The following is a 20,945-nucleotide window of genomic DNA, read 5'->3' on the forward strand; positions in this document are numbered from 1 at the left end:
TTTGTAAAAAGTTCAAACTTCACTGTCACAAACACAAATCAGGGAAATAACTTTATCTGATGAAAGCAAAACATCTTGACACACGTCTTTGGCTCGATGCATTTTACAATTTAATGATCATTTGGTTAAAGACACAGGAGTCGACCAGCATGTGTCACAAGATGCATCGTTGACATTACAGGTTTATACAGGACTCTCCAAACCGGCTCCACTGTTCAAACTGTCCTTTAAAACGTCACAAACACAACGCAAACAATTTAGTGTCTTTACGTTTAGCAGTGTTCGTGCTCTGGAAATATCGATGATGGCTCCAGGACCGTGGAGCCGTTTCAGAAGCAGAAGCACTTCCAAAATGTATTTTCTCGTTTGAAGTTTTCAAGACAAACTTTTGACCTAAAAATGTAGAAAACGGCCCAAAGTTCAGTTTTTAGTGCATTTAATGCTTTTCTTCTCAGCAGCCACAACTATAAAATATAAATCCTATAAACCCTTTATTCCAAAAATATCTCAAGTCAATAACAAACGTAACCATCCACCACTGTGCTTTCCACGTCACAATTCTGATAAATCTTTCTCCTCTGAGCCGCAGAGTTACACTGGTACAAACTGATGTGGATTCCTCCACTGAAGGAAATGGCCCCAAAGAAATTCACCATTTCCACCTCGTCAAAATACTGTTACTGGAAAACGTGGGGTCTTCTAAAGAAATGATTCTCTACATTATTTATCCGTCTTTCACAGACATCAGTGTCCACGTTGGTCAATATCATTGTTATACAGAATGATCAATGTAGAAAAGATTTGCATTTCTGTTCATATTTTACATGAATGATATTTTCTGAGTTCAAGTTCTACGTGTCTGGTTGTATTTGGTTTGAAGAAAGAAATCAAATAAGCTGAATTATCAATATCAGCACCAAAAAATCCACATTAATCAAAAACTCCTTCAGTGTTTGCGACTTATTTCTAAAGATGTGTTTTCAGGAGGAGACGCTGGATTGTCTAATCAGTGGTTTCACCAGCACGTCTCCGTCTGCTGCTCGGTTCAGTCGGGTCCGGACGTGGACGGGCATCGTCCTCGTCCGGACCCGATTCTGATTGAGATGTTGTGACACTGAAGCTTCGTCTCCTCCGAGTCTCTTTGATTTGAACAGATAACAGTTTAGTAATTTGTGAAAAAGCTGCTCGTCTCTACAGGATGAATCATCCATGATTACATCCTGTTGGACGTTGGGATGATTTTATTAAATTTATTTATTAAAACTGATTTAAATTTATCGGATTTGGAGAAAAAGCACAAATCACACATTAGAAACATTGATACCTTTTCGTCAGGTATAAAAATATAAACACGTGTGGAGCTAAAAACCGGTTCTTCCCTTTGACCTTTCACCTGATAGTCAGGCGCCACGTGCTCTGAACACGTCTCAGTTCTCTAGAACCACCGTCCGAAGCTGGTCTTCCTCGCTCATGCTGATTGTAGCGATGGCGCCGTCATTGAATTTGTATGATGTCCCTCCGTCGACGACCATGCAGGCGTTCCAACACCGGGAGCGGACACACACCCTGACGGGGCGGAGACAGAAACCATCAACATCAGCTAAAGACTTCATCTCCCTTTGTTTTCAACCCTGTTTGTTGATGTCCACACTTCTGTGCTTTAGTTAAAACGCATCACTGTTGCTACAGTTACGCCTCTAAATCAGAGACTGGTGTAAACTGGTCTCGTTTTAGTTTGAAAACTCTGGGTTTGTGTTTTAATCTGGACGAACAGAAACTTATATTTTCACTTTATTTACGATTATGAGACTTTTATGTATGAGTACTTTTCTTTGTTTACATTTTCTGATTTCTGAGAATAATTCAGAACAATCTGACATATTTGGAGGACTTCTGTGTACGAGTGCGATCTGGATTCACGGGCCTGTTGGCGCTCGGCGGAGGAACGAGGTCGACTGAAGGACAGAGGAACGTTCACTCACTTGTTGGCGAAGCCTCTCTGTCGACTGCTGGAGAAAACCCTGTTGACGATCGGCTCCCTGATGCTGTAGAACAAGCGTCTGTCGTCCGGCCCGAACACCAGCGACGCGTTGTATTCATCGGTCACTGAACACACACACACAGACACACACACACACACACACACACACACACACACACACACACACACACACACACACACACACACACACACACACACACACACACACACACACACACACACACACACACACACACACACACACACACAGACACACACACACACACGTCATCGTCACATAACGCAGAGCGACCGGAACGTGAAATACATACGAGGCCGATCAACTCACCCTTTGCAATAAATTCTGGATTAAGTGGGATATCCAGACGTGTTAGAGACTTTCCTGAAACAAGAACATTTTACTGATCAGTTACAGCATGGAACATCTTCAGAGATCAACCTGGTTTACTTCAGACTTGATCCTCCACACACACCCACACCCACACAGACACACAAAGACACACAGACACACAGAGACACACAGACACGCACCGATCATTAAAAGCTCCTCCACAGCCTGTTCAGCCAGTTTGTTGATGTTATACGACCTGAGGACACAAGACAGAAGATCATGAAGCAGCTGAAGACTGATACAGACTAACACCTGGATTATCTTCATTCCTGTAACTGCAGATGTATGATGACTTTAAAAAGACTTTCTGAGCAACAGCAATAATAATATTTGAAATGCCTCTTTGGTTTTCTTCAGGTGTTTTAAAAGCCTGCAGGGTCGGAATGTTCATTCCAGAAAATCCATCTTTCTGGAATATTCTTTTAACGCAGGACAAACAAGTAGGTTAGTGACAGATCTCACTATAGTCTGTAAACAAAGATGGACGACACGTCTTCCGCCATCTTGACGCCATTTGAAGCCAGAGTCTGTGGCATCGGAGTCTCTCAGCTTCTATCTGAGATATATCGGCTTGATTTCTGGAGGAAGTGGTGACACGTCGTCCATTTTTATTCACAGTCGAGAGAAGATACTTCTTTAATGAGCTTTGCTCTAACACCATCTTCAGGATAAAGGTTTCACTGCAGGCAACACTACACATGGAGCAGTGACCATGTTCCTCAATGTTTCCCTTGTGCTGCTGACAGCGATCAGCTAAGACGCTGCCTGCTGACGGACTAATGAACTCCACATGGAGCCGGTAGGTGAGGAAACCCGTGTTTACCAGGCTTTGGATCCTGTTCCTGTGCAGATGCTGAGTCCTGAGCTCTTCTGCTTTTCCCACGGGCCGTCGTCCACAGAGATCTCATAGTAGGAAGCCCTATGGAGCAATAGGTTAACATGGGGTTTGAACGATTTTAACTTCACCCTGGTGGGACAGAGATTCCACTGATGAGTGCTGGAGGGAGAAGCAGGGCGGGGGTGAAGGGGCTGGGGATTAATGAGGTTCAGACAGAGTTAACGGGGTTAATGTCGGCTCAGACGATGGAGGTACCTGGAGGACAGAGACTCTCCAATGAAGATCTCATTCAGGCTTCTGATGGGGAGGAGACTGGGCTCGGAGGAGCTCTCGGGCAGCGTTCCTGTCTCTGAGAAAACTTATCACATTAGTGGAAGAACAAAAACGATTTCAGGATATACGCAGCGATCCAGCTGTTGGATAACATATTCCTAATCTACACATTTTAGACAGAGGGACAGGTGAGGTGGACGCGTCCTACTGTGCTGTCTGTCCATGGTGGCGATGCGGTGGGCCTGGCTGTGCTGCACCAGGCTCAGCTGCTGCTCGTGCAGATCCACCGGCCTGGGATTGATTCCGGTGCCTTCCAACTGCACACGAATCCTCTGACGCCAAAGCCACCTGACCACAGCAGAGGAGAGCGGTGGTGACGAGACGCTTGGGTTTCATCGGGGGGGATTCAGTGACAGCATCATTTTATATGTTAATGATCACGTTAAAGAAACACTAAAGCTTTTTACAGCTTGAAGTCCTGACGTGTTCCTGACGTGTTCCTGACGTGTTCCTGACACAATTAATATATTCAATTCATAATAAAAGCCTCCATGTGAGAGTTTCCTAACTCTTCATCATAAACTTAAATAAAAAGAAAACAGAAATATACAGTTGACTTAAAGTGAGAAAATAAAAATCTTTTCTACAAAGTTTATTCTGTGGGATAAAGATTTTCATGTTAAACATAAACACAGATATTTAAAGAAGGAGTGTGATACTTTCTGAACTGTACACGCGTGTGGAGTATCCGGTCATGTGACTGAGGACACAGTGAAAGGAGAATGTGTGTGGGTGAGGCCCCGAGCGCTTCAGGGCCGCGTGGCCCCTCAGACAAAGCACTCAGATCATTGTTGGATAATACGCACCTGAACTCACCACGACAGAGTTTCTCCAGAGCCTCTGGGAAGGCCCGAGTGTAACGGACCGGCAGACACAGGTGACCTTCTGACCTTCAGGGAGACAAACACACTGTGAACGTAGGACTTCAGAGAGATACACAACCATGTTCTGTGAAACAATCCAACACACTGAGCTTTACCTCTCAGGGTCAGTGTTTACTCCCACCACTGGTTTGTTCTTGCTCAGAACCTTACTGGCCACCAGTAGCATTGTCCCATCACCTGACAAAACAAACTGCAATTAGAGAACTTGTATTGTGTGTGTTTCTGTTGTCTGAAGCTTTGTTCACGCGACTCTTTGGCCCCTCGGTTAAATAAGTTAAAGTCCGGCCTGTTACTACGTCAGGACACAAACAATAAGATTCACACATTCTAACAAAGAGGAACCTCGACAACAGGAGCACGAGGACGCTGATGTGGAAACTTTGTTCTACAGGACAGACAATGCAGAAAGATGTGAATTTACGTTTACACGTCCGCCCTGATCTCTGCAGCAGCCTCGAGCAATAACCATAAAAAACTAGGCAAACAGGAAGTCTGACCTCCAGCTGAGATGATGGCGTCGGCCCATCGAACCACTTCTTCATCATACTCTCCCCTCTTCACCACTCGGACATCGATTCCTTCGCTCCTGCAAACGACAACACTTCATGTAACCGACTGTGTCTCAACTGTGAAGCAGCGAAGTGTGTGGCTGTGTTCTGACCGTAGACTCTTCACAATGTGCTCCACGTTGTAGGTGTGGATGTTGTGTCTCTCCTGCAGACCAGTGTAGCTGGAGCCCTTCAACGCAAGCTGCAACACACAGGTCACAGGTTCTTAACGTGACAGGATGGGACTCGTTCACACCTGGTGTTCTGAGCTTCAGACTCTGCAGTTCAGTCTGAAGCTCTGAACATCAGGTGTGAAAGGTTCCTCAGAGCAGAAGAGGAGTTCTGGGTCTGGATCAAACTGAACCAGGTTCGGTTCCACAGTGGAAACACTGGCACAGTTTGGACTTTTGGCTCCTGTACTGTGTGACGTCACTGTGTGAAGATAAAGGAGGTTTCTACATGTGTAAATATACTTGTGTCTTTTTAAAGGAGCTTTACTTTGTATTTGTTTCTCTTTATTCTCCCTTTTCAGCCTGAAGATGTAAAAACTGCATATTTATAAAAACAAGACACACACAGTAAGAAAGGTAAAGAGTGTGTGTGTGTGTGTGTGTGTGTGTCTCTCTCTTGTGTCCTCTCGTGTGTGTGTCCTCTCCGTGTGTGTGTGTGTGTCTCTCTGTGTGTGTGTGTCCCTCTCTGTGTCCGTCCCTCTCTGTGTGTGTGTCTCTCTGTGTGTGTGTCCCTCTCCGTGTGTGTTCCCTCTCTGTGTGTGTGTGTGTGTCCCTCTCTGTGTGTGTGTGTCCCTCTCTGTGTGTCCCCTCTCTGTGTGTGTGTGTGTGTGTGTCCCTCTCTGTGTGTGTGTGTGTGTGTGTGTGTCCCTCTCTGTGTGTCCCTCTCTGTGTGTCCCTCTCTGTGTGTGTGTGTGTGTTGCGTGTGCGTGCGTGTCTCTCTGTGTGTGTGTGTGTGTGTGTGTGTGTGTGTGTGTGTGTGTGTGTGTGTGTGTGTCCCTCTCTGTGTGTGTGTGTGTTCCCTCTCTGTGTGTCCCTCCGTGTCCCTCTCTGTGTGTGTCTCTCTGTGTCTCTCTGTGTCCCTCTCTGTGTGTGTGTGTGTGTGTGTGTGTGTGTGTGTGTGTGTGTCCCTCTCTGTGTGTCCCTCTCTGTGTGTGTCCCCCTCTCTGTGTGTCCCTCTCTGTGTGTCCCTCTCTGTCTCCCAGCCTGGGGGCTCGAACAGTGACGGTGGTCCTACCTGCTGGGTCAGTTCCTCCTCGGACTTGTCCCGCTGCTGCTCGAACTCGTACCGGGTCGTCTTCGTCACCACCGCCACTTTCTCCGGTTTGAACCCGGGTGAGGGTGACGTGTTGGCGGCTGAGGTGCGGAGGAGCCGAGCGGAGCCTCCGCACAGCAGCTGCCCGACGGCTCGACCCCCGAGTCTCACCAGGCTCACCGCCGAGCGCCGGGCCATCCCGACGGGCATGCAGTCCACACGAGGCCCGCTCACAGGCGCTGGGTCCGGCTCGGTACCGACATGTCCGGGGTCAGCTCAGGTCCGTTCGGTCTCCAGCTGCTGGAAGGTCACCACGCTCCTCCAGAGCCCCTCCCCGGCTCCGAGGTGACCCGCTGGGGGAAGTTCCTCCCCGGGTGGAGCCTCAGCAAACTAACTAACTTACTAACTTACTAACTAACTAACTTTAACTAACTAACTAACTAGCTAACTAACTAGCTAACTAACTAACTAGCCCGGTGTCTCCTGTCAGACCAGCGCTCGGACCGTTGACCAGCCGAGGTTACGGAGCTGAAAGGACCGCGCGGCTCGCCCACACGTCCTGAGTGAGGAGCCCGCCTACCACGCCCTCCGGCCGGGGGCAGCGCTCAGGAAACACCGCGGCTCCGCTTCTCACCGGGGGCCGCGACACTTCGCACGCGCGGGCCGAGCGATGATCGTGAATACGACGCAGAGTAGAAAGTGAACGTAAGAGCGAGCACGTCCGCTCTGGACGTAGCTAATGTTACGCTACGTACGTACGTATGGGTGAATCTGATTGGCTACGCGTCTGACGTCCGAGTGGTGACGTTTTGTTTGGGCTGGAGCGTGACGCTGGTGCGTTCACAGGCTCAGGAAAGAGTGGGAAAAAACAACATTAATAAATCACATCATTAAATTAGAAATGTGAAGCCAGCAGGGGTCAGAACATCCAAACACATCCAATCAAACCTGAGCATCTATCTACAAGGAAGTGTGGTGACATCACCTGAAGGAGAAAAACTCTGTTGTACATTTGTTTGTCTTGTTGTTCGGAGCTGAGCTGTTTTTGAAGTGAAGGGATATAAAACGAGCACAGACAAACAACAGCTTACGTTCTTAGACGACTTCAATGTGAACCTCAGAAAACCTGGTGGGGTAATGAACTGAACCACATCCTCTTACATGTGCTGGAGTCATCGGGTCAAACTCAGACCGCCCGGCTCCACTGCTCGTCCACTGGTTCATGTTATTTGATTATTTGAAGGTTTATTATGAATTTGCAGCAGAACAGCTTGTGGACATCACGTGTTAACGTCCAGTCTGTGAGAAGAGGCCTGACTCGGACCCGAGGCCACTGAACAGGGTTTCTAGGCTCCTGCAGAAGTACCAGCTTCGCCCTGACACGTCTGTCCGTCAGGTTTCATTCCAAAGTGATTTACAGACACTGAAGTTATTTGAAACAAAACCTATTTAAGAAACAAAACGGAATTTTCAGCTAATTTCTACAGACTGTTGTTCTTATTGTTTAGTTTAACTTTATTTCAGACTCACTGGTTCATATCAGTATAAAAGTTAAACATAAGCAGAACAGTAATATAGAAATATGATTATCACACTGTACAAATCCACAGGGATTAAACACATTCACACATTTGCTCCAGATGATGACTCGTCTCAGTAGAGGACCAACAAATACATTCATACATGAAGTTATCTGCAATCGTTCATGCACACGACAAACAGAAACAGTTTCTCTCCTCAGTGTCTGGAGCTGATGAACTTGATTGTTTCATAAAGAATCTGATAATTGGGATTTTAAACTTTTATCTTAATGCAGCTCATCAACTCATTTGAGGCAGAAATAAACTCACGGTTCTAAAATATAGTAAAATCCTCAAAATGTTTCGACACAAATCCACTGTTCTGAGATCGGTGGATCGAAACGCTCCCTCCACTGTAGCGACAGTAACCAGGGGACAGTGTTTGTAAAGGGCAATGTGACCTGATTTGAGGAGTATTCTCCTCTAATTATATTCCACATCACCAGGGAATATGTTTCCATACAGTGAGGTCACTTATTACAGTTCTACTTTTTTCAGCTAATTGTGGTGTGTCACTCACTCTGTGGAATTACCTTAAACTATAACACTTCCCCAGGGAGATGATGTGTATCACTTTCACTGGTTTCAATGAGTCTCCACATGTACAAACTCCATGAACGCAATTACAAAATAAAAAAGACTAAAAAGGAAAGAACGATAAGGAGAATAAACCAAGAGATTAAAGTGAGATCGAGTTTTAGATTTTTATTCCACACGCAAATATGATGATTTTCATAAAAACTCTCCACAAAGTTTCTCATGCATCTGGATTTTACCTGAAACTGTGTCAACGGGCTAACAGTCTCATTATGGGACGACCATTTTCTAATTTGTCCTCTCAGTCTCCCCCCTCCCTCTCTGTCTCTCCTCTGGATGTCTCCCCTCCCTTCTCTTCCATTTACAGTATAGGAGCAGGAGATCACTCTGTCCTGACACTCTGAGTTCTCCACCTCCCGCTCTGTCCTCCTGAATCCAACAGGAAGCCTGCGACCCGGCTCTGCTCGGCTGCTTCTCGACCACCACCGTGTTTCCTGAAGAGCAAAGACCAACCCGAAGAGGTACGTGACGACACCCTGCTTTTTGTTCTGTAGCTGAATTCATGTTCTTATTAAACCTTCAGAACCATGGATCTTCCCTGGATCATGTTGCTCATCTCACCGTGAACCAGACGCATCACGGTCTGAACTCCACCGTGAATCCTGCCTCCACAGGCTCAGCAAAGAAACTGTCCATGAAGTTATTTTGCATTGATAGGAAGTAACTAAAATGACAGGAAATAAAAGCAACTTAACTGAATGTACAGCTGTACCTCAGGAGGTAGAGCGGGTCGTCCACTAATTGGAGGGTTGATGGTTTGAAACCTGGCTCCTAGATATACAATCTGTTCCTTCTGTCGCCAGAGTGTTCCAACCTGCTGCTGAGTTCCTCTTCATTTCATTAACGGGCATTTTCTGGTTTACTACAGGATGCAGCGATTCAGGGAAGGAGTTCACATCCGCACCATGAAGGCCAAGAGGAAAGTGGAGGAGATCTCTAAAGAGGACATCCAGGCTTTCCTGAAGAAGAACGCCTTCGTGCTCTTCACAGTGGGGGCAGTGGTTGTGGGTGAGTTCCATGGTTTGTGTGGTCGTTCCGTCAGAGTCATGTCGCTGCACATGCATGTTAAGAACAGGCCTTTGTGCAGGTATCGCTCTGGGATTTGCGCTGCGTCCCTACAAGATGACCTATCGAGAAGTGAAGTACTTCTCCTTCCCTGGAGAGCTGCTGATGAGGATGCTTCAGATGCTGGTTCTGCCCTTACTGGTTTCCAGTCTAATAACAGGTACAACACATGAAACTCTACATTATGACTTGTGTGTCTTTCAGCCGCTACACTGCTGGAAACAGACAACTGATCCTGTTTAACACAGTTTTATGGTTCTGCTCAGATTCTAAGCTTTTGGTTTAGATTTAAATTTCCTGGTCGACAAATCACGTCATTAACATCTCACGGAAAACACATTGACCAGGCTCGTCACTGATTGGACGGATGCAATCTTTTAACAGGAAGTAAATGCTGACAAAATGATTAGTTGTGTTTTGAGATTTGTTGTTTTGTGATTTGTTGTTTTCAGGATCTTTTAGAGAAGCTGAAAGTTTACTGGGGCGGTTCAGGTTTGGGCTTTTTGTTTGTGAGGAGGATTGAACACGTCTCACCCTCTGTCCATTAGGAATGGCAGCTTTAGACAGCAAAGCCTCAGGAAAGATGGGCATGAGAGCCGTGATCTACTACATGACCACGACCTTCATCGCAGTCTTCGTCGGCATCCTAATCGTCCTCATCATCCATCCAGGAAAAGGATCCAAAGAGGAGTTTGGAAAGCAACAGAAGATCGAGCAAGTCAGTCCGGCTGATGCCTTCTTAGACCTGATCAGGTAGGAAGCACAGAGGACGGAGCGATGTTCACAAAGTCCGACAGCATCCCTCAGTCTCTGTTCTCTCTCTTTTCAGGAACATGTTTCCACCCAACTTGGTCCAAGCCTGCACTCAGCAGGTGAGCTTCACATGTACATCTACTCAGTCTGCAGGTAGCAGGAGCACGTGGCTGCCCAACAAAAAGCTCTGACGACAAATCAGCCTTTTAGCTCGTTTTACAGTGTAAAAGTTATTCTGCCTGTCAACCATCCGTTATCTATTCAGAGGTCACAGGGTCAACGTACGGAGACAAACCAGAAACCATTCACAATCAATTTAGAGTCTCCAACAGACCTGACCCCCATCTGCATGAGCCTGGAACTGCAAACAGAAAAGCCCCAAACCAAAGGTTTTCATTCTCAATAACTCCGCTGGTTTAACCTCTCTGCCTTAATTCTGCAGTTCAAAACCAAATATGGAAAGCGAGTTGTCCGTGTGACCGTGACGGTGAACGAAACCCTCTTCAACTCAACCAATGGCACCCAGGAGGTCATGGAGATGACCCGGGAGGAGCTGATCCCGGTGCCGGGTCAGGTGAACGGGGTCAATGCCCTCGGGCTGGTGGTCTTCTCCATGTGCTTTGGGCTGATAATTGGCAACATGAAGGAGCAGGGCCAGGTCCTGAGGGATTTCTTCGACAGCCTCAATGAGGCGATCATGCGCCTGGTGGCCATCATCATGTGGTAAGACTTTCAGGAAAGGTTGTGAAACAAATGGAGCCGCCACGCCTTCAGTAACCCCCCCCCCTCCTCCTCTCAGGTATTGCCCGATCGGTATCCTGTTCCTCATCGCAGGAAAGATCGTGGAGATGGATGACCTGACCCAGATGGGAGGCCAGCTGGGCATGTACACCATCACAGTCATCATCGGCTTACTGATCCACGGCGTTCTGATCCTTCCCACTCTTTATTTTGTCATCACTCGGCAGAACCCCTTCGTCTTCATTGCCGGGCTGCTGCAGGCGCTGGTGACGGCCCTGGGGACGTCGTCCAGGTGAGTCCTGTCCCCGAAACAAACCAGTCTGTGATCAGCTGGGATCGCCACATGAAGCTTCCACCAGTCGACCAATGAAAGCTTCTTGTCCTGCTTCGTCCCTCAGCTCAGCCACTCTACCCGTCACCTTTAAATGCCTGGAGGAGAACAACAAGATCGACAAGCGAATCACACGCTTCGTGCTGCCAGTGGGCGCCACCATCAACATGGACGGAACCGCTCTGTATGAAGCTCTGGCGGCCATCTTTATTGCTCAGGTTAACAATATTGAGATGAACTTTGGTCAGATCCTCACAATAAGGTAAGAATAATGTATAATATTTAAAACTGCAGATTATAAAACTCTGAGCCTTGTTTTATTCCTGTGTTTATCGCTCAGTATTACAGCGACAGCCGCCAGTATCGGAGCTGCTGGGATCCCTCAGGCCGGCCTGGTCACCATGGTGATCGTGCTAACCTCTGTTGGACTCCCGACTGATGACATCACTCTCATCATTGCAGTCGATTGGTTTCTGTGAGTGTGACATCATGAGCCTGTGAACGCGTTGTGTGTCGGTAGCGTTCACTTTAAAGTTGTGGATCTACGACCACCTAGTGACACACTTCTGTTTCCCCGGAGTCTTGTTCCACATCTTCACTTTTGTATTGAATATTTTTTGCAATGAGTTTTACATAGAAACATAATTAGGTTTCCCAAATTAATCATTTCAATTAGAATACCCTCCCCCAGAAATTACTCAGCTAACTGGGGTAATAGGAAGAAACCACCGTTCCCTCCTTTAACTGGGATGGAGCGAGTGGGAGAGGCCTGTGTTCATGGATCCTGCTCCTCATGAAGGAACTAGAACCTGACTGAAGACCTTCTAATGCTGAACCAGCAGCTGACACACGTGTCCTCCTGTCAATCAGCTGACACACGTCTCCTCCTGTCAATCAGGTGACACACGTCTCCTCCTGTCAATCAGGTGACACACGTCTCCTCCTGTCAATCAGGTGACACACGTCTCCTCCTGTCAATCAGGTGACACGCGTCTCCTCCTGTCAATCAGGTGACACGTCTCCTCCTGTCAATCAGCTGACACGCGTCTCCTCCTGTCAATCAGGTGACACGTCTCCTCCTGTCAATCAGCTGACACACGTCTCCTCCTGTCAATCAGCTGACACACGTCTCCTCCAGGCTGCGTCATGACCTTTTGGTCTGTCCACACCGACGCACCTGAAAACACACGTGTCACATGACCGTTCACGTCCACAGGTCATGTGATGTAAACAGGAAGTAGATTGTCTCCTCTGCAGTCGGTTGCTTAGGAACAGAAACTCCTCGACGACGAGGTGGAACTGTTACTGACAGGAAGTGTTAGCGACGCTTTGTGTTCACCGCTGGTCGTCGAGTCATGTGACTGATGAGAACCAATCAGGAAGAGAACCAAGAGACCAGCAGCGTTTACAGTCTCTGATTTAGAGGCTGGTAATGCGAACGCCAAACAAGTTTTATGTATTAAGAAGGAAACGGTGTGGACCTGCAGAGGTCGGCAGTGTCCTGTTGAACTGAGAACCGAAGTTAAATCACACTTTAGATGTTTGAATGATTACTTTAAACCAATTATGTGACTTTAGTGAACTTCTGTTTCCTGTTGCGACGCAGGGATCGTCTGCGCACCACCACCAACGTTTTAGGGGATTCGATTGGCGCCGGCATCGTCGAGTTCTTGTCCCGACACGAGCTCCGCAGCAAAGACGTGGAGATGGGAAACTCGGTGCTGGAGGAGAAGGAGAGGAAGAAACCGTACAAGCTCATCTCCCAGGATAGTGATTTAGAAAATGATAAACGAGCTCACAGCGAATCCCACATGTAGTTCAGCATCTGTTACATCTGTCCACACGTCCTGCAGCTGGTTCACTTCATTCATGCTCAGCGTTAAATATGGAAACTTACAGAACCTTCTGCCCGTACTCTGCCTTCATCTCATCCGTGTTTGTTTCATCATCTTGTGAACGTTTACGGAAACGGACGAAACAAAGGAAACAGAGCAGTTCCATTAGAAGTCGAGAGGGGGCAGCGTAGCAACAGTGCAGACGACCAGAGCACACGAGGAAGACATTTCAACAAAGGTGGAACTTTATGATGTGAGAGTTTGTGAGTTGGTGAGAAACTGAGGGATCGATATGATGTAACTGTACGAACCCTCTGTGCTGAACAACACGATGACGCTGACACGTGTGGGCAGTGACATCGTTTGAAACAGTTCTCTTGTTGTTTGTGTTGTTAACGTTACTTTTGTGTCATGAAGTAAATGTCTTACATTCCTCCATCATCCTTTGAGTTATGCTTCTGTCATGTGTTTCAAATAGGAGCCGTAGTTTCTATTTCTCATGTTTACAACTCGAATAAATGTTTAAAATCTCACTTTGTATGACCCTGATGTGTAAGTGGAGGTGAAGGTTAGTGGCTGCTCACAAAGTGATTCACTTTTGAAGAAATTATAAATTCAAAAAACTTTTGTCATTCTTTCACCAAGAGATTCATAAATTGATTTAAAATCAGACTTTTTATTTTGTTGAATAATAATATTGTGGTTATTAGTTTATTAGACATTTTAATGTCTCAGCGTTAGAGACTCTTTCATTGATCTAGAAATACAAACGTATGTGAGCCTTTCAATTTTGCCAGAGACCTGCTGAACTTTTTACCAACACAGTTCTTTGACTCTAGATTTGACTGATATGATGTTTAATACTTGTTAAAGTCTCATTTCATTATGGAGACACATGAGATTCGCAACTTTTGTGACAACAGTTGTTTTAGTATTTTGTTAATTACAACTTGAGTGAAATAAAGAGTGAATGAAATGTCCTGTCTGTGTCTCTTTTACGAGAACTTAAACAAACTTATTTCATAAATTGTGCTAATTTTCTCCCGTTTAGTGTCTGAAAACAGCTTTTATACAGTTCAGAGAGTTTATTACTTTATTATTCCTGATGTATCCTCAGATGAAATGACAAGAGGCCTCCGGACCTCTGCTCACTGTGTAGAGAGTTCACAACATGCAGCAACAAATATACAAACATATGAGATTTATCCACTAATATCAACTGAGAGGGAAAATTTACAAGAACAATAAAAATGGAATATATTTGTGATTAATTAAGTTCTATGCTCCACTTTGTTATAAAACAAAACATATTTAAATGAACATGTGAACATTTGTGTCTGAATGAAGGAAACTCAAGTGTTTCTTTAACACCATGAGATTTAATTTCAGTTCATTTCACTGTTGAAAAGTTTCCGTGTCTGATTCTTCACAGGATGTTAAATGCGTGTGCACGTGTCAGGTTGCATGTGCGTGTGGAGTTTTCAGCTGCGTTCAGGTTCCGGTGGAGAACTGGGACATATGGAAATCTTTCAGGTGTGAACTCACGTGAACTTTCTAATGTGTGAAATGTCTTTTACTCACAAGGTCAATATAAGACCTGAGGTAGAAACAGACGTGTTTGCTTCATATTTCTTTGGGAAATCTTAATGATTATATTAAATATTTAAATGAGATATGAATGAGTTTTTGATTTTGTTACAACAATCAACACATTAGATTCTACAAATAAAAAACGATCAAATAAATTGTGTGTAACCGACAGGTGGCGACAAATCAGCACGTGGATGTAAACCGCAGGAAGAACCACGAAGAACAAACCGTTCGTTACGGACATTTCTCTCACGCACGCTCACACGCACGCGCTCCCTGCAGAACCATGTCCTCCTCCGGGACACGCACGGATCTCGGCCGGGCTCTGTGCATCATCACCGGCGCCTCCAGGGGCTTCGGCCGGGTCGTGGCGAGGCACATGTCGGGGCTGCTGAAGCCGGGATCCGCGCTCGTCCTGGCGGCTCGATCCGGGGACGAGCTGCGGGCTGCGGCCGCGGAGGTGACCGGGGCGGCTGCAGGGGGAGGCGGCCTCCTGGTGCTCTGTGTCCCGGTGGATCTGTCCCACAGCGACGGGGTGACGGAGCTGCTGGCCGCGGTGAAGACATCTTATACTGACGACATGGATCACGTGCTGCTGGTTAATAACGCAGGTGAGAACCAGGAGTCCACTTCTACTGTTAACAAGTACTCAGTACTAACTCAGTACTTATACACCTCAGTACTTATACTTCAACCACTCATCTGATGATCCCCAGTTTAATAAAGATTCATTATATAGTTTATAATAAAGAAAGAGATGAAAAGGTTCAAACAGTTTAACACATCAGTAATAACGTGCTGCTGATACATGAAGATTAGTAAAGTCTAGTTAGTTTAACCTGCTAGTTAAGATGAAAGATTTTATTTCAATCAATCTTTTAAAGTTCAGTTAAGTTACTTTTTTACTTATTTCTTCCAGATGTTGTGACTTAAAGTTCAGAAGCAAAGATAATTGTTAACACCTCCTGTACGCATTTCAAAATAAAAGCTCTCCAGGTTTCATGGCATTGAGCAAGGCAGCCCGGGTGAACATCAGGCTCGACAGGATGAGGATCTTTCACCGTCGGTAACAAATGAAACCGTAGAGAAACACGTCTGTTAGAACCAGAGGTTTCTGTCCCAGCAGCTTGAAGACGGCAGCTTGTCTACAGAGCAAAGTTCAAACTGGTCAATGATTGGATCAGAACCAGGACTTTGACCTGAGGAGGGAACACGGAACACGTGACACAGACGTGTAGCATGTTTTCTTACATGACACAGCCCTCAGGGCCACCGTACGTCTCTATACTTACACTATATAACAGACTAAACATACAATACAACACAATCAACATGACCGATACTAAAGGTGACGTCTCTGTAGCCCCCTGGTGGCTGGCTGCAGTATAGGTCATAGACCTCCTCCATGTTAGCAGATGGGACACGGACCAAACTGAAGACGTTAAATAAATGTTTGTTAAAGATGTCTCCGTCCCTTCAGGTCGTTCTCATCTCACTGATGTTTGTTCAAGTGTCCATGTTTCTCCTCCATGTAAATGACGTCATCACCACAAGATGGCAGCGTAAAACACTCTGAAACAGTCCACTGACTCCTCCCATCTCCTCTCCTCCCTCTACTCCCTCTCCTCTCCTCTCCTCTCCTCCCCTCTACTCCCTCTCCTCTCCTGTCCTCTCCTCTCCTCTCCTCTCTCTCCTGTCCTCTCCTCTCCTGTCCTCTCCTCTCCTCTCCTCCCTCCTCCTCTCCTCCCTCTCCTCTCCTGTCCTCTCCTCTCCTCTCCTCCCTCTACTCCCTCTCCTGTCCTCTCCTCTCCTCTCCTCCTCTCCTCCTCTACTCCCTCTCCTCTCCTGTCCTCTCCTCTCCTCTCCTCCCTCTCCTCCCTCTCCTCTCCTCTCCCTCTCTCTCCTCCTCTCCTCCTCTCTCCCTCTCTCTCCTCTCTCTCTCCCTCTCCTCCCTCTCCTCTCCTCTCCTCTCCTCCTCTCCTCCCTCTCCTCTCCTCTCCTCTCCTCTCCTCTCCTCCTCTCCTCTCCTCTCCTCTCTCCCTCCTCTCCTCTCCTCCCTCTCCTCCTCTCCTCTCCTCCTCTCCTCCCTCCTCCCCTCCCCTCTCCTCTCCTCTCCTCCTCTCCTCTCCCTCTCCTCCTCTCCTCTCCTCCTCTCCTCTCTCTCCCCTCCTCCTCTCCTCTCCTCCTCTCCTCTCTCCCCTCCTCCCTCCTCCTCTCCTCTCCCTCTCTCCTCTCCTCTCCTCTCCTCTCTCTCCCTCCCCTCCCCTCCTCTCTCCCTCCCCTCCTCTCCTCTCCTCCCCTCCTCCTCTCTCCTCCTCTCTCCTCTCCTCCCCTCCCCTCCTCTCCTCCTCTCCTCTCCTCTCTCTCTCTCCCCTCTCCCTCCTCCCTCCCCTCCTCTCCTCCTCTCCTCTCCTCTCCCTCTCCTCTCCTCTCCCTCTCCTCCTCCCTCCTCTCCCTCCTCTCTCCTCCTCTCTCCTCCCCTCCTCTCCTCTCCTCCCCTCCCCTCTCTCCTCCTCCCCTCCTCTCCTCCTCCCTCTCCCCTCCTCTCCTCCTCTCCCTCTCCTCTCCTCTCCCTCCTCTCCTCCTCTCCTCCTCTCCTCTCCTCACAGGCTCTCTAGGTGATATCTCCCGTTACATGACAAGCTTCACCAACATGGCGGAGGTGGACTCCTACCTGTCCTTCAACGTCAGCTCCTCCCTGTGCCTCACGGCCAGCGTCCTGGAGGCGATCCCCCGGCGTCCGGGTCTGAGGCGCACCGTGGTCAACGTCACGTCGCTGTGCGCCCTGAAGCCGCACTGCTCCTGGGTGCTGTACTGCACCGGCAAGGCGGCTCGGGAGATGATGTTCAGGGTGCTGGCCGAGGAGGAGCCGGATGTCCGGGTGCTCAGTTACTCTCCAGGTGGGAAATATTAACTTGAACCTCTTTTGTTCTCCATTTATATAAAACATGCTTATATGTGCTGAATGGATATAATTCCTGTATTGAAGCAGATTCTTTAACAGGAATAAACAACGTCCTCTGTTCTCAGGACCTCTGGACACTGACATGTTCACGTTGGCCAGATCCCGAACAGCTGATCCCGACCTCAGGAAGTCTCTCTCAGACATGTTCGCTCAGGGTCAGGTGCTCACCTGCGACGAGTCCTGCACCAAAATGATGAAGGTGCTGCTGGAGGACCAATACGTCTCTGGATCGCACGTCGACATCTACGAAGTCTAGACCCGGCAGCTGACCTCCCACGATATCATGTGCCTTGGTATCACCTGTGACGTTGAAGCACCAGTCTGTCACAGTTCAGAGAAGTTCATTCTTCATCCTGATGTTTCCAGTCGTGTTGAATCACCTGAGACTCGTGTGTGACGTGTGTTCTTGTTACAGTCTTTATATCTATGACGGGGGGGGGGGTGCTTCTCCACGGAGACCGCCATGTTGCTCCGCCATGTTTCTACAGGAGCCCGGAGTGGACAAACCAAACACGAGCTCTTCATAGCACCTTTCAGTGTCCAGTGTGTTGCAATGTGCATCCTCACCACTAGATGTCACTAAATCCTACACACTGAACCTTTAATAGTTGACTGCAATCTAAATTGATAGTGTGCAGCCTTCGTTAGATAAATGTGATTAAATCAAGTTTGTTAAATTTATTTTCAATACATTCCAGAAAGAGAGTTAATTGCCTGACCTGCCACTAGGGGGGGGGGGGCCATCGTGACCTTCAGTGCCTGTAATGACACAGAGCGTAGATTGAGACGTTAAAGGTAGAAAACACGAAGGAGCACATTTCACTTCAAGTGTTCTCAGGTCGAGTCCTGCCACTCGGCAGCCATCTTGTTTTGTGACGTGTTACACATCCGTTCCTCCGTGTGTTGTTATGTTATATTCAGTAATTGAGCTGTGATCACTGACAGATTTATAAACTTGATATTTAATATTTCTGAAATAAACCAAAAGAAGCAAAATACTCAGTCACTTGTGAAGTGTTTGACTCCTGAAATTTTTCGGTGAACTATCCCTTTGATTGATTGATTGATTCATTGATTGATTGATTGACAACACAGATACAATAATAATAATAATAATATTCATGTCGCACACAAGCTCCAGTTTGTGTTGAGGATTCAAATATCAACCGTCACCGTTGGTTTGTGAGCTGCTGCCTCAGTTTAAACATCTTGTCCAGCGCCATCTTGGTTTTTTGAAAGCAGTAGTAACCATATTTGGAGGAGCGGGGGGTGGAGCCTAACTGAGAGCTTGAGGACACGCCCACTTACACCTGCCACCTACACCCATTGGACAGTGCTAGCTGTCAATCACTCTGTGGTATCCCCCCCCAACACACCCGGTGCTTTATGGTCTGTTTGACTCTAAATGATCATAATTCACTAAATGAACATCAGCTGTTTGAAGAAGACTTGAAACTAGAGACTGAGACAGAAACTCCTGAATGTTTACTGACGTTATAAAGTGAGAAGTCACTTTCTATAGACTTCTATAGAAACTACCAGTGGAGTCGCCCCCTGCTGGTCACTACACAGAAGACAGGTTTCAGGCTCTCCCGTTGGCATCACTTTCTGGACCCGGAGTCTTCGAACATTTTTATAAAGAGGGAATCTGCTGACAGTGACGTGTTCACAGCTCGTCCTGCTGCCCCCCAGTGGCCAAGAAACTCAACTTTAAATGTTCAGTGAGGGAAGGAGACCAGAGGAACGTCGTCTGTATCGTGAAAAGAAAAAGAAAAGCAGAGATGCACTGAATCTGTTTCCTGTCATACAGCTCTGACAGACAGTCACAGCTGCTGTGGACCAAAATATCCCACGGGGAATCGACCCAAACAAGGGGACGAGCTCCACAGTGCATCTGAACCTCTGCTACGTCCCCCTGCTCCCCACCCGCCCCTCTCGTCTCCCACCGCTCCCCCCGCCCCCCTCTGGGGAGGTGGTATTACTCCTGGAGGAGGTGAGGTTATTTTTGGCTGCAGCAGGGGTCGGGCTAAGGAAAGAGGTGCAAGTGCTCCATGAGGACTCTCCAGACTCTGCAGCTTTACCCCTGAGCCCGTCCCGCCCTCCGCCGCCTCTGACTCCTGTCTTCTGTTTGGCCGGTACAATGACAGTAGGCAACATGGAGAGTGCTGCCCTGTTTGATGCAGGGAAGAAAGGTCGAGGCCTGGAGGCCACCAAGGAGCTCAGCGCTGGGGAAGTGGTCTTCACCGAGCCCAGTTTCGCCGCCGTGGTCTTCGACAGGTACGAGTCTCCTGGTTGCCGTGGTTTTTAGTGTAGATGGACAGGTAGGAGGACAGATCTGGCTCATTCACTGCAGGGTTGTTGTGGACATCAAGCTCCTCTGGTCTCTGAGCTCATTTCTAGATTCTCATGACACCAGCAGTGAGGACGCGTCAAGGTGTCATGTGAACTCGACATATTTCCGGATTCAGTTTTCAGGAGTGAGGAGGCTCTACTAAAAGAAAAGCTTTCAAATTAGTGAATATAAATATGTTTTCTTCTCATGCAGTAAATTAATGTCTGTTGTACGTGCGTGAAATCCACACTTTAGATTTGTTGGTGTTGTTTATATAAAACATGCAACACTAAAGGTTTTTGTAGGTTTATAGACCCGAGAACTGTGGAAGCTTCAGAGATGAATGAACCAATACCAGAATATTCAAATCACTGAGAACTGGACTGATGTGTTCCACATCGTTGGTTCAGTGACGACTGGGACACCAGATTTTGAAAACTAGGTCGTAAACACACCAACAAGAATAACTCATGTTTGTACATTGACTCTGGGGCAGGGGTCAGCAGACTGTTAGCTTAGCTTAGCATGAGGACTGGAACCAAGTGGAGACAGCTGAAAATCTAAAGCTCAATAATTAACACAATAAATATGAGAAATAAAAATAATGTGGTTGTGCTTCTAGTCTAAATAAATTTGGTCACCATCTGTATAATTACTTTGGGATATTTTACATCATCTGAACAGAAGAGGCTCGAGAACGGAGCCTTGGGGAACTCCATCACTTTTGTCATTGTTAATATTTAGCTTCTTTCATGATTAACTGAACTAACATGTTCTTTTTGCCGATGAAGTTGTGAGACAGAAGCTGTTTGAGGCTCATTTCGTTCATTTCATGTGAAACGTCGCAGCTGAACTTGTGTTCTGCTCGTATCTTCAGCAGGTTTGTGTTTTTCAGTC

At 47.1% G+C, this 20,945-nt stretch overlaps 4 protein-coding genes across 9 annotated transcripts in view; 3 read left to right on the plus strand and 1 right to left on the minus strand.

Annotated features, from left to right (window-relative positions):
* Positions 1-87: 87 nt before the first annotated feature.
* On the minus strand, positions 88-6,943 carry nadk2 (NAD kinase 2, mitochondrial). 6 transcript variants are annotated; one of them, XM_035141503.2, is made up of 12 exons: positions 6,242-6,943; positions 5,110-5,198; positions 4,946-5,034; positions 4,544-4,625; positions 4,371-4,454; positions 3,713-3,852; positions 3,487-3,589; positions 3,217-3,360; positions 2,534-2,589; positions 2,331-2,384; positions 1,983-2,106; positions 88-1,566 (listed from the first exon to the last, which is right to left on the minus strand). In XM_035141503.2, the coding sequence occupies exons 1-12, from the start codon at positions 6,467-6,469 to the stop codon at positions 1,428-1,430; spliced, it is 1,332 nt and encodes a 443-aa protein (XP_034997394.1). In that variant the 5' UTR covers positions 6,470-6,943; the 3' UTR covers positions 88-1,427. The 6 variants fall into 6 exon arrangements, with proteins under 6 accessions (XP_034997394.1, XP_034997392.1, XP_034997396.1 ...); XM_035141501.2 differs by having other exon boundaries at positions 3,217-3,390; XM_035141505.2 differs by having other exon boundaries at positions 3,487-3,580; positions 6,242-6,942.
* A 143-nt stretch (positions 6,944-7,086) lies between these two features.
* Positions 7,087-14,137, plus strand: LOC118098068 (excitatory amino acid transporter 1). The gene is made up of 10 exons (XM_047344383.1): positions 7,087-8,897; positions 9,305-9,444; positions 9,524-9,661; positions 10,050-10,254; positions 10,331-10,373; positions 10,697-10,977; positions 11,054-11,287; positions 11,394-11,588; positions 11,667-11,801; positions 12,933-14,137. Exons 2-10 carry the CDS (start codon positions 9,306-9,308, stop codon positions 13,141-13,143), a joined length of 1,581 nt encoding a protein of 526 aa, XP_047200339.1. The 5' UTR covers positions 7,087-8,897; position 9,305; the 3' UTR covers positions 13,144-14,137.
* An 818-nt stretch (positions 14,138-14,955) lies between these two features.
* On the plus strand, positions 14,956-18,105 carry spra (sepiapterin reductase a). Its single transcript, XM_035141512.1, has 3 exons — positions 14,956-15,362; positions 17,361-17,651; positions 17,782-18,105. Exons 1-3 carry the CDS (start codon positions 15,038-15,040, stop codon positions 17,970-17,972), a joined length of 807 nt encoding a protein of 268 aa, XP_034997403.1. The 5' UTR covers positions 14,956-15,037; the 3' UTR covers positions 17,973-18,105.
* Positions 18,106-19,711: 1,606 nt separating this feature from the next.
* Positions 19,712-20,945, plus strand: part of smyd1a (SET and MYND domain containing 1a) — a 6,585-nt gene continuing 5,351 nt past the window's right edge. Inside the window, exon 1 of the mRNA XM_035141500.2 lies at positions 19,712-19,993. Coding sequence (XP_034997391.1) covers positions 19,857-19,993 — 137 coding nt within the window. The 5' untranslated portion in view covers positions 19,712-19,856. The remainder of the gene's footprint in view (positions 19,994-20,945) is intronic.

Source organism: Hippoglossus stenolepis, chromosome 18, assembly GCF_022539355.2.
Source record: "Hippoglossus stenolepis isolate QCI-W04-F060 chromosome 18, HSTE1.2, whole genome shotgun sequence".
In the NCBI taxonomy this organism is placed as follows: Eukaryota; Metazoa; Chordata; class Actinopteri; order Pleuronectiformes; family Pleuronectidae; genus Hippoglossus; species Hippoglossus stenolepis.

What these genes read in the sequence shown, in the direction of transcription:
- nadk2 (XM_035141501.2), bottom strand. Translation starts at nt 6,469, where the DNA reads ATGCCCGTCGGGATGGCCCGGCGCTCGGCGGTGAGCCTGGTGAGACTC. An exon ending in GTAAACACTGACCCTGAGAG is followed by an intron (nt 4,455 to 4,543) that starts GTAAAGCTCAGT and finishes GTCTCCCTGAAG; the next exon opens with GTCAGAAGGTCACCTGTGTC. An exon ending in CACCATGGACAGACAGCACA is followed by an intron (nt 3,590 to 3,712) that starts GTAGGACGCGTC and finishes TAATGTGATAAG; the next exon opens with TTTTCTCAGAGACAGGAACG.
- spra (XM_035141512.1), top strand. Translation starts at nt 15,038, where the DNA reads ATGTCCTCCTCCGGGACACGCACGGATCTCGGCCGGGCTCTGTGCATC. An exon ending in GCTGCTGGTTAATAACGCAG is followed by an intron (nt 15,363 to 17,360) that starts GTGAGAACCAGG and finishes CTCTCCTCACAG; the next exon opens with GCTCTCTAGGTGATATCTCC. An exon ending in GGTGCTCAGTTACTCTCCAG is followed by an intron (nt 17,652 to 17,781) that starts GTGGGAAATATT and finishes CTCTGTTCTCAG; the next exon opens with GACCTCTGGACACTGACATG.
- LOC118098068 (XM_047344383.1), top strand. Translation starts at nt 9,306, where the DNA reads ATGCAGCGATTCAGGGAAGGAGTTCACATCCGCACCATGAAGGCCAAG. An exon ending in AGTGGGGGCAGTGGTTGTGG is followed by an intron (nt 9,445 to 9,523) that starts GTGAGTTCCATG and finishes GCCTTTGTGCAG; the next exon opens with GTATCGCTCTGGGATTTGCG. An exon ending in GGTCAGATCCTCACAATAAG is followed by an intron (nt 11,589 to 11,666) that starts GTAAGAATAATG and finishes TTTATCGCTCAG; the next exon opens with TATTACAGCGACAGCCGCCA.